The sequence below is a fragment of the Passer montanus genome, unplaced genomic scaffold, assembly GCF_014805655.1.
Source record: "Passer montanus isolate IOZ18808 unplaced genomic scaffold, ASM1480565v1 scaffold35, whole genome shotgun sequence".
Classification (NCBI taxonomy): Eukaryota; Metazoa; Chordata; class Aves; order Passeriformes; family Passeridae; genus Passer; species Passer montanus.
The window spans coordinates 572,553-584,670 of record NW_024368263.1 but is presented as its reverse complement, the minus strand read 5'-3'; the positions used below and the strand labels follow the sequence as shown (position 1 = coordinate 584,670).

General features: G+C 39.5%; 1 protein-coding gene across 3 annotated transcripts in view; it reads right to left on the bottom strand.

The window, feature by feature from the left end:
- The window catches only part of B3GNTL1 (UDP-GlcNAc:betaGal beta-1,3-N-acetylglucosaminyltransferase like 1), a 97,686-nt gene extending 86,852 nt beyond the window's left edge, over positions 1-10,834 (bottom strand). Inside the window, exons 1-4 of one of the 3 annotated variants that reach the window (XM_039716038.1) lie at positions 10,750-10,834; positions 7,265-7,381; positions 7,049-7,148; positions 3,127-3,191 (exon numbers count right to left, since the gene is read on the bottom strand). In XM_039716038.1, coding sequence (XP_039571972.1) covers positions 3,127-3,191; positions 7,049-7,148; positions 7,265-7,381; positions 10,750-10,800 — 333 coding nt within the window. In that variant the 5' untranslated portion in view covers positions 10,801-10,834. Of the gene's footprint in view, positions 1-3,126; positions 3,192-7,048; positions 7,149-7,264; positions 7,382-10,749 lie in introns of those variants that run through there. The other 2 variants (XM_039716039.1, XM_039716040.1) reach the window with 2 other exon arrangements.
- Between the last annotated feature and the right edge of the window lie 1,284 nt (positions 10,835-12,118).

The window sequence follows — 12,118 nt, the reverse complement described above, 5'->3', positions numbered from 1 at the left end:
GAACCTCAAGAAACACATGCAATTTGAAATAAGGCAATTATGCACACAGCAATTAAGAATTACAAACTTAAACCATGCAAACAAATCTCCCACACCAAAAGGCACAGGTCAATTCCATCACAAGAATGACAAATCTGCTGTGGTTCACCCTCGTTTTTGGTGAATAAAACTTACCTGTGTCCCCACGGCATTTTTGACTATTAGCAACTGACACTATGGCAAAATGGTTTAAAGTCATGTCTTTGAACTGCCTGAGAATCTCTGAAATTGTGATATGTTGCCAACAGAGCCTTTCAAAAGATTAAAACAGGCATGTTAAGTTCTCAAGTGATTATAACTTGAGACACTGCAGGTCAAAAAAGGACACATTTTATGTTTCTTCTTTAACAGAAAGGAACTCTCCAACAACACACTGAATAAACCTGAAATAATTGGAAACTACACAGATTATTAGGATGAAATGGAAGTATGATCCATTTTAAAGAAATACAGTTTCAGACAAGTAGAGGCACGTTTATGTGCATGTCAATGAAAACAGCAGTTCAAAGCAGAATTTTTAGTGTAAGAGTTCTGCTGTGCTGCAAGTGGGTAAATGCTTCTAACAAAGATGGCACCACCCCAGAGAAGTGACAAACTACAGCTACAGTACAATGAAACTTGCAGATAAAGTCAGAACTGCAGACAATTTGAAGAAGAAAAGTTAACAGTGAAATATATTTGCAAAATTAGCCCTCATTTTCCCATATTATAAATGTTATATATGAAAAAATCGTTAAGTAGCTTCAATTTTTCTACTTGTTTTCCCAGAGGGGAAAAAATGCCTCAGTAGCTTGGAGGTGAAATCTGTAACAACAACCACAGTAAAAAAACTCCACAATAGCTGTTAGTCCAACAGCTGCCACTTCATACTAGAAAAGGCTGATCAAATTCTGACAGTTCTGAGACCTGTAACCTTTTTTTTTCCACATTTCTTCCCAGTTTGTTGTCCTCAGAAATCTGTGTTGAGAGACATAACACGAGCAGCTTGGCTCCAGCTGGAATGGCAAGCAGAAACAGCCTTGCTGGAGCCAGCATTTCCAAAGATGCTCCCAAATATGCTCATCCACTCATTTCACTTCACAGAGAAAACAAAGAATGCATAAAAAGCCAGGAATGCATTTCCCCACCTATTTGTAATGTGCACAAACAGCCCCAGCTCCATTCCTCTCCACATCCACCTGTGGCAAACCTGAAATTGTGGCTGCACTTCTGAAGGTCAATTCCTTGGCATTACTGCAGCACATTCCAACTGGCTGATATCAACATTCCTTCCTAGAGAGCTGGATGCTGCACTGGTGACTGAAATGAAGAAGGTAGGTGCTGTGTGGAAGCAGAGTTGTTAAACAGCTGGCAACATCTGGGTCCCAGCTACTATCACACAAAGTTTACTAACTACAGCCAAAACACTGAGCAATTCTTGGACTTGCAGCAGTTTCCACATCCATTTTATTTGCTCTGATCTGTTTTCAGCAAAACATGGTAGGCACAAGGGGAGACAATAGAAAATACATTTAAGTAATGGCAGGTATTTAATATTTCTTTTGTAACAAGGCTTCTGGTAGTCCAGAATGCCTCTGATTTGAAGAAGCAATAGAAATGCATAGAACAGAAAATCTTGGTAACTTCTCCTAAGCTTATCCACACTATAAACCATAAAATCCTCAAATCACTTCAAGTAATTCTTGATAATATCAAATATAAACTTCTGCTAATGACAGTATTGCAGAAATACAGTATCATTACCAGTTATATCCCATAATAATTGCAATTTGCTTCCCTGATGTTTTGTTTTCCTGCAATAGTCAGCCAACAGAAACAACACAGCAGCAGGAAGATTTTAATATATGGTAAATAACAAACTGTGAATTCTATAGAATCACTATAAAAATATGAATTAACTTCATTTGGAGAATTTGATTTTCCAGTTTACTGCTAGTGATTGTCAAACAACTAGATCAGTCTGGATGGAAAAGAAAGACTAACCCATCATTTACTTCAGTACATCATGCTATACTTATTTGAGACAGAAGATATGAAGCTTCACAGGACAAGAGTAGATTAATTTCTTATTCATCTACTCAGATAACTTCAGCCAGGTCAGGTACACACATTGCTCATCCTACAGACTCCCTGGAATGCCCTGTGCAATGTAATGCAAGCCTAGGATACCCAAACTTTGCAAATCATAAGTTCCCTTGGGTTTTTTTTTTTTTCATTTTAGACATGTAAACAGCCTCACTGACAAAAATCACAAAAATCACAACATTTTAGCATATGAACAAAAAAAAAATTTCTTCCATCAAGTTGATAACGAAGGTGGAGTTTGCAGACTGAAGGATTTCCCTAATTAAAACCTGAGAATGGCTGTAGAGTTCACACACCTGCTCTCAGAACACTTTTTAACAAGCACAGACAATCACAATATTCAGTTGACTTGTAGCTGAAAACCAACCCCGTCAGCAGCCAGTTCATCCTGTACCACCCTAACCCATAGCTCAGTTCCAATTCAGAGGGAAAAAAAAAAATCAATCTTCAGGTGAAATTACAGGAGATCAGTGAGCCTTGAAGGTCCTGCTCTTCTTGCCTGCTCCCAGCACTCGGCCCCACTCCTGTGCTCAGCTGGGCACCTCTGTGAAACCATTCCTGCATATTCAGCTGCTCCAAGTGAGATCCTTATCTGGGGGTTACCGAGCTGAATGGCTTCACAGAAGATATCCAACAAAGGACAGGGGGAAAAAATTCAGCTTGGAAGGTGAGACTTCTCCTATTTTACATCAAAAAGCCAGTAGATTAGCTCTTAGTTTCTCATCAATACAATTTTCTGAAGAATGTGGGAAAGAAAAATCCTCAAAACACCTAAATAGCAACCTTGCCCAGCCCTGTTCACAGCAGCTTGTGAAATCTGATATAATCAAAGAATGATGTAAGGCTTTCTACAGGTTGGAATACAACTTTACAGCCATAAATAGCAACCAGCACATTAAACAAACTCCTTTAAGCAGGTTGTCCTCCAGCAAATCAGCAACTCCATTAAAAAGGAAAGGATTATACTGACAAAACCAAGTTAGACAAAAAGCATTAACTTACTGAATCCAGAAAGCAGAGATAGGTTCCTGAGCTCTGAATTATTGCTTGATTTTTAGCAAATCCAACTGTTGAGAAAGCAAAGATAAAAATACGGAGGAGTTTTTACTGTTGCATCTTTTAAAATCTTAATAAAGTGAGGAACAAATGCAAGAAAATACAAAAATCAATATCACATAAAGTACCAGATTTTTCCATATTTAAAGCAAGGTAATTTGTGAATATTGAAATAGGAGCCCTATGTCAGTCATGCTCTCTGAGTGACTACCAGAATTCTACAATCAAGTAGAATAAGAGTTCTTTTGCCAGCCATCCCCAAAGATATAATATGTAATGTGTATCTTAAAAAGGAAACAGATTTAACTGGGCTCAAAGGTTCCCTTAGTTGTAATGCACGTGCTCCTTGGCTATTTTGCTGAGCTGTCCAAGTACAGAAAAAGACTTATGACTGCATTTCTTACTGCCTCAAGGAACATTATGTCACCTACCACCAGAACAGGACTAATAAAGGCTCTTCCTTAGAACCGTGTTATTTTTTCTCATGTACTTTAATCCTCACCTCAACTTCTCTTCACCGTGGGTTTTCTGGATTTATTATTTTACAGGATGTTTACATTCTACCTTTTACAGACCTATGAATATGGAATCTCATCCACACAGTAACTCTCAGTCTCCTTCCCACTGGCAGTAAAAAAGCAGCTGGCAGGGACGGGAGCTGCCCCAGCAGCAGAGCTGGCTCCTGGCACCAGCAGTGGGAGTGGGAAACAAGTGATGCAAGTCAGCAGGCCTGGGCACGCCAAAGCAGCAGCCCCATCCTTTACTCACCCCTAGTAAAGCAGGAGATAAAAGAACAGCACAAAAATGATGGCAGAATTAAGTTTGCCCGACTTTAAACACTTCAGTACTAGCAGAAGGCACAGCAGCTGTAAAGCAGCCTGGACTTACATTTCAGTGCTGTCATTAACACACACAAATATTTCAACAACTTTCAGTGGATAATAATGAATTACAAGGAATCAAAAATGTAAGAAAAGAGTGAAGGAGGCTTCAAAGCAGCTAGAAGATCGAAATTATATTACTCTATGAACTTCCTGAAGTATTTCAGATTGCATTTTCAAATAAACCACTTTAAATAAAATCACGAAATATCTAGTATTTGTTATGAGAAGGAGTTGGAAAATATTTCTTGCTATGTTTAAGACAGAAACATCCTGAAGTTTTTCATAGCAGATACCTTTTGGAGGAAAGAGAGAGAAGAAAATACACATATTTTTTTAATTATTAAGAAGATAAATATAACTCCTCATAGAAGAAACTAGGTATTAAAAAATCTTTCACCACAACAAATTCTGTGTTTGGCATGAGTAAAAAAAAATTCTTTAATATTACTCTACTGAACAAAATGAAATGTTTGTGCCAGGTCTCTGAGTTTTGTAAGGCCTGCTTACTTGGTGAAAAGAGCCTGTTACCATGGTTACAGCCGTAAAAACTTAAGCCTCAGTGAGATATTAACATTCCTTACTCTTGGAAAGAAAAAGGTTTCCTTTTTTTAGGCAAGTGACCCTTTCTTTTTTTCCAAGGTTCCCCCCCTTTCTTTTACATGTTAGAAAAGAATCAGAAATAAATCCTAATCTTGTGTAAATAGTTGAAGATGTGAAGCCTGACTAGTACATTGTTTCTGTACCAAAGCATCTTCTTTTAAAGGCAAGACTCCTTCCAGTTGTACCTAGTCCTTAACAAAATGAAAGTAAATCACCAAAAGCAAACAAATCCTATGGATGTCAAGTAACCTGCTTCTAAAATTTAACAAGCATGAAGCAAAGATGTCCTTGTTTTAATGGTGACCTGAGAGTGTCCCTCACATGGATAAGCCTGGGTTTGTTTTTTAGCAGAACTATGCATTTCACACTATTATTTAAATTATGTATTTAAATAGTGCACAGCCCCTCCCACGCCCAATTTATTGAAAGATCTGTTCAGTCTCCAGCTACCCCAACACTGAGAAATGCATGCTAAACCAAAAAAGAATCTGACATATCCCTACTGGCACAATGGAATTCACAGCTGGAACTCAGTTTTAGGTTCAGTTTCCTGAAGTGCAAAGGTGAACAGACATCAGAATTCTAAAATTAAAAAAAAAAAACACACCAAAAAAACAAAACAAAAAAACCCCATCCTGCTTGTGTGTCCTGGCAAACTAAAACCTAGTTTATACACAATTAATACAACACTCTAGTAGCAACAAGACTTTAGACATAGCAAATGTTTATAAAAATGGCAAATATGTTACACAACACGATGGTACTAGCAGAAACATTACTATCTTAAGTATCAGAATTAACAACCTCTGGGATTATTCTTTGATTTAAGAAATTGTAACCTACGTAGTTTCTTGATCAGTAAAAGGAGTCAGTTTTGAAAAGAAACTGATCACCCAATAGCAGAGGGGGGAGAAAAAGAAGAAAAAGTTACAGGATTATGTGTAATTCTTGACATTGCTCAACTCCAGCTGTATCAGTTGCCCAAAAGAGAAAAATTCCCTCTAAAAACCTTGTCTGCCTTTTGTCATTACCAGCCCAATAGCTCTAATATTACAAGCTGCACTGTCAAAACAACACCAGTTCATGCTAAAGGTATTAAAATACTAAAAATATTTATAGTAAGGGTTATGCTGTGTAACTTCAGTATTGTTATGTCTGACAACTATTTAAAAACAGATGTAAAGCCTACAGTCAGGAGAAATGGCAGTAAATAAACCAGGGGCCTCGACCAGGTTGCAGATGAATTCAGTGCACAAACTCCCAATTTATTTGCATGTTTCAACAGGGGATGAAAAGCAAACTTTCTGAAACAGAAGTGGGCTTTTGCATAAGCAGATCATTTGAGGAGACTCTAATGAGCCTAAGTTTCTTTACACTTCAAACAGAACATGCCGTGAAAAAAACAGAAACTGTCCAAATTCTGTGTTACAGTGTTTCCAAAATGTGACTTTTAAGAGACGACTTCAAAGACACAAACTTGGAAGCAACAGTTCCTACCTGTCTATTCATTAAAACAAAGTCCAGAATGACAGAAACATTGGTTACACAGCCCCAGCACAAAATGTGAGCACACTGCTCTTCCTTTGTGATCTTCCAATTTTACTGTCACTCAACAACAGCTTCTCCAAAAACCAACTGACTTTTATTTCTGTTTTACATTTTAGGAAGATTTTGTGCTAAAACTCCCCCAAGCATAAACCAACCAAAGCAAGCAAAAGAAAATCTGTCTAAAGAGATTTGTAATCTTCTGCAGTGGGAGATAATTCATATTAGCATGCAAATGAATAGGGGATCACATCATACACCTGTCTGACAGCTCACTAAACATATTGGTTTAGCCCTTTGAGTGAACACTTGGGACTTCAGTGAGAGTTTTTAGCTCACATCAAAACTTCTGAAACCTCTGTTTTGATTTGATCATCGAAGCAATATCAAAAATATATTTGTTTTCTATTTCAGGGTCTATTTTACTGGACTGAAAGATATGCATTTACTTTTAAAGTCCTTATGCAAGGAATTTTTAATGTATTTTTTATTTTAGAACCCATCTCCTGAAGATAAATCAGATATCAGAAAGCCACAGTAAAATTGTAAGCATTAACAACATTGTGTATCCTACAATTAAACAAAATTCTTTTGCTTTTGCAGAGTAGAGCACACAAGTGCTAAGCCAAGTTCTTCTTTCCTTGAACACATAAACAAATTCTACAGAGCCCAAAGCAACAGGGCCAAATTCAAATTGGAATGAGTTTTCAAACAGAGCTCTAGAAAACAATGTGGGTTTTTTCCATTGCAGTGGAAATGGCTACAAAGACACTTTTCAAACTAAAAATCAGAAGGTGCCTGCAATAAGAACCAAACTTTCACAAAATGAAGCTACATACCGCCTCGAGGCTGAGAGGAATTGTTGGTTCCAACGATTACTGAAACACCAACTTCTTCCAACTTGATCTTCCATTTTTCAATTATTTCAGCTGAACCATCCTAGAAAAAATAATGACACAGATGCAGCTATTTTAATTTGTGTGTTGAAGTGAGCCAATAATTCTTGTCAGACAGTATTTACTTGGACAGTATTTTAAAGAAGGTCTGAAACACACCTTACTGGCATCATTAAAAATTGACAGCTCCATGGTTCCTTTAAAATCTTGTTCCCAAACTGACTTCAGGCATTCATCTAACCAGCATTCACTGTTGTGAACAGGCACAATGATAGACTACAAAAAAAAACAAACAGAAATCCACATGCATGTCAGGAAGCATATTTTTGTTTACTCACTGTATATTTAGTAAAAAGGAGAAGTAGCAGATCCTTCTGAAACTAACTTTCACCAAAGAATGCATCTTAATATAAAAGTGGGCAAAGAACCTTTATTTTCATTACAAATATATCATTTGCTTTCTTCTCTATCAAGCTTATTTTTAAATTAAATTAAACAAGATGGTTTTTGGTAGAAGTCCAAGGAAATAAGACAGATCCCTGAAGCAAACCCACAAATGAAACATCTACAACACCACCCTGACCTGTTTCTTGTATTCCTGCATTTCTTAAGACACTCCTCACTTTTGTCCTCCATTAATACATCTTACTCATCAATTTCTCTTCAAGCCTAATTGGAGATGCTCATATATGCAGCAAGATTTTAAAAATTGTTCCACCTCCAACTGCTCTAAAGCACATTGGAAGTTGATCTGTGATGTAGCTCCACACTCTGCCATCCCAGCTTTCCTCCTACAGCCCCTTGGTTCAGAGGTGCACACACAGCAGGAAAACATACCTGAAAGATTTGAAAATTGGTTAGAAAGCAGAGAGGAGGGCTTTATCTGTTCAAGTTTAGTTACTCATCACTGAGCTAATTATCCCTAAAAAGCCAACAAACCCCAAAATTCTTTCAGTGTCTCAAAGGAGAACACATTTCCTTCACAACGTGCAAAGGCCTGAGAAATCAGCTGGTGGTACACTGGCTGTGTTTGCAAAGGGAGAGCCAAGGCTGTACCTCCTAAAATTACTTTTAGATGGGGAACTTAAGGGCCTAAGTAACTCCTAAAAAGTCTCATGGGACATTTCAAGAAGTCCCTAGAAACACAACTTAAACTCCTCATTATGTGGGGTAACCACAAACGCATGGCTGGAAGAAAGAGAGGATTTGTTCCTATTGTGAGCAGGAGAGAATCCTGAGAAACAAAACGCTGGGATACTGAAATGGAATTATTCACAATTTAGTGCCATGTGAACACATGTACATTGTGCAAACACAGGTGCAGCCATCAGAAGGCAGATTTTTGGACACTGAGGGATGTGCACACAGGTACAACCCAGTCCTCTGTAGGGTACAGTGATTAACATTTCACAAACAAATAAAATAGCCAACACCTGAAATGAATGAACCTTCTGATTTTTGGCAGGATGATGGAACAGTTCTTAAAAGAAGTGGGACAAAAGCTCTCTAAACTTTTAAGTAAAGTAGGCCTTTGATTTGTGTTTTAGAGAGATAAATAAAATAGGGAGAAAAAAAAATTAAACTGATTACCCAATAATTACAACATATAGACAAAAAAGATTACTTCAAAACTGTCTCAGATAAGTACTTTGAGACTAAAATAAAAGAAAAATTCTGCAAATCTGAAGGACTATATTCAACTTACTCAAGATTTTAATATTTTTTATGTGGACATGGCAATTAAGTATGACCCTACACATTCATACCAATCAATCTAACATATTCATTAAAGAAAAAAGGGTTCCACAATTCTTCCAATGACAATATAAACTTGTGCACTTTTGCACATCAAGAAAAATCAGTTATTTTTCAATTTGTTTTCTGATTCACTTAGTAAAAATTTGACTAAGCCATCACCAACTAGCTCGCCATTGGTTTGAAAACTGGAACTTCTTTGCTTTTTTTCCATGGTGCACTCCTGTTTTAAGTCAGGGCAGCAGTGCAAAATAGCAAGATGATGTTTGACCTCCCTGTTTAGTTTGAACTGAAAGCAGAAAAAAGTACTTTGAGGGCAGCACATATAAAACAACCCATAAATACCTGATGGCACTGAGGTGCTCTGAACTGAACTGCTCGTAATATATTAAAATGCTCCTAAATACATTACTGTGAGCAAATTCTACTTCCACAGAACCACAACCACCATGCAGAACTGGACATCTGCCAAACTAAGGCCCAGAGCTGATGATACTTCTGTGTAAAACCTGAAAAATCAACAAATCCACACAAATAACTGTACTTAGCAATAGGATTAACACTTCAGAGTATTCCTGATGATGTTTACTAGAGTTTTCTTAGGTTCCACCATTGCTGTTCAGCTCACTGGTGTTCTGTGTTTAGTTTTAGATTGAGGAGAAATCAACAATCTAGACTTTCATTTCTCCCTCGTTCATTACCAGATTTTTACCCTGGGTTAAGAGCTGCAATTGGACAGTCATAAATTGGCTTTTAATGTTGTGTGACTGTACCAGAATAACTCAATCTCCTTGGACCATTTAAAGAGGGGGGAAACATGAACCAGGGCACTCTTTCACTTACAGGTACAGTCTCATAGCAAAAATACCAGCTGGTACTAACCTCCAGAGACTGTGTCTGCTTCTTCTGTCCCAAAACAAGATCAACCACGCTGCTGACAAACCCTCTCTCCAGGGTCAAACACCAACCTTGCTAAGGCATCCACTAAAAGCAGGCATAAGGAAACCCAGAATGGTTTTCCCAGTGTTCTTTTGCTACAGTTTATGCCAACTCCTACTTCCCAATCCCAGCACAGATGGTTAATTCTAGTTCTCCTTGCAGCAGCCCTTCCTGTGTTTGAAGACTGCTACCAAAACAGTGAACCATGGAGAGTGTAAATCTCTTAAAGTAATTTTGAGTATTGGAGGCATACAATATGCTTTTGGCATTACAAATCATCTGAGTGACAATCTGAGTGATCTGAGTCACAATTACCATTTCATTAGCTGAGGCTGATTTATTTACAGCAGCATCCAACAGAGGAGTTTCATGGCCTGTGAGCCAAATATGACTCTTGAAACAGAGCCGTGAATCAAACCTGGGCTTGAGCATTGCGACACGACCTGTTTTTCCCTGAACTCCACACATTCTAGACAAATATTACGTATATTTCTGTATTTTTATATTTCTATTTATATAGCTACATAGGAGCAGATAGAGATAGACGTCGTATATTTAACTTTATTTATGTGTTTAATTTATAGATAAGTGCGCACATAGAAAAAAAAATTATGTATATATATATAAATTTTATATATATATATGTGTATACAGTGTGTGTGTATATATATATATATATATACACACACACTGTATGCACATATATATGCATGTGTATATATATATGTATATATATGTATATATGTATATAGGTACGGGAAGTAAGAAAAACAGGAAGTGTTGCAGGAAGATTTTACGGCTTTGGTTGCCAGCCCCGTGTACCCGAACCTGCCGGCACCGAGCCCTCCGGGAGAGCTCTCCCGGGCCAGCCCCGGCCCCGCCCGAGCTGCCGTGTCCGCCCCGGGCACACCCGGCCCGGAGCACCCCGGCCCGGCCCGCCGGTCACGTACCACCTGCACGGGGGGCTCGGGGCTCCCGCCGGCTCTCCCCGGCTCCGCCATCGCCGCCGCCCCGCAGGGAGGAGCGGGAGGAACAACCATAGAGACGGAGGCTGGAGCGGCCGGAAGAGGCTCTGCGGGCGGCGGCTGCCGAGCCCCGGCCCCGGCCCGTGAGGGCACCCCGGCCCCGGCCCCGGCCCGTGAGGGTACCCCATCCCCGGCCCCGGAGACGGCCCGTGAGGGTGCCCCATCCCCGGCCCCGGAGAGAGTCATACGGAAAATCACGCTATGAAAAATCATTGTCCAGAAAAGAGACAGAGTGCTGCAACTTTATTCGAATAAAGGGAGAGGCCACACGCCCTTTTCTCTCTCGAGGATCTCCCTTTTATCCCACACTCCCGGCCGCTCGTTGCCCTCGTCCTTTCCCAGTGCTGAGGTGCTGGGATGGTGCAGCCTTCCCGAGCCGCTTGGCACGCGTTCCCTCCCATAAACATGTCATTTTCCCCCGGTGCTCAGAAGGTCAGGCTTGTGCCGACCCTCATCAATTTCAGCTCTGCAGCAAACCTGCTGCTTGTTAATAGAGACATTGAGATCCATTTCAAAGGCCTTAACACCCATGCCTTCACTCATCGAATTGTTTGTTAAGACATTAGCACACATCTCTCTCACACCGATTCCTCAACTGATGCTGACCGCAAGCACTTGCCCACCTGTTCTCTAAGCTAAATCCTGTACATTTTCAGCAGTGTTACTATGCTTTTTCAAAGTTGTTTCCCCCACCCGTATGGCCTGCTTGAACTGAAATTTGTGGAAATTGAAACAAATTTTTCGCTTTGGAGTTGTTCATCATGCATACTCCTGGAGAATGATAATGGTAGTGCCAATGTTCTCTAATCTCTCCAGTCTGTGCTTTTCTTGGTCTGAAGTACTGCAGTGTTCAGTGCTTTTTTAATTTAAAAAAGTTTCTAATAACTGGTGGTAGTGGTGCCATTGTCACAGAGTCATGGAATGTTAAGGTGTTGGAATGGAATGGACCTTAAAGATCATCCAGTGCCACCCCCTGCCACGGGCAGGGACACCTTCCACTGTCCCAGGTGGCTCCAAGCCCTGTCCAAGCTGGTCTTGAACACTTCTGTGGATGTGACAGCCACAGCTTCTCTGAGCAACCTGTGCCAGGGCCTCCCCACCCTCACAGTAAAATATTTGTTCCTGGTATCTAACCTGAATTTCCCCTCTTTCAACTTGTACCCATTACTCCTTGTCCTGTCACTGCAGTTCCTGACAAACAGTTCCTCTCCAGCTTCCTTGTAGGCCCTTTCAGATACTGGAAGGCATTTCAAAATATACTGAAAAGTATTATTGATCATTTATTAACTGAAAT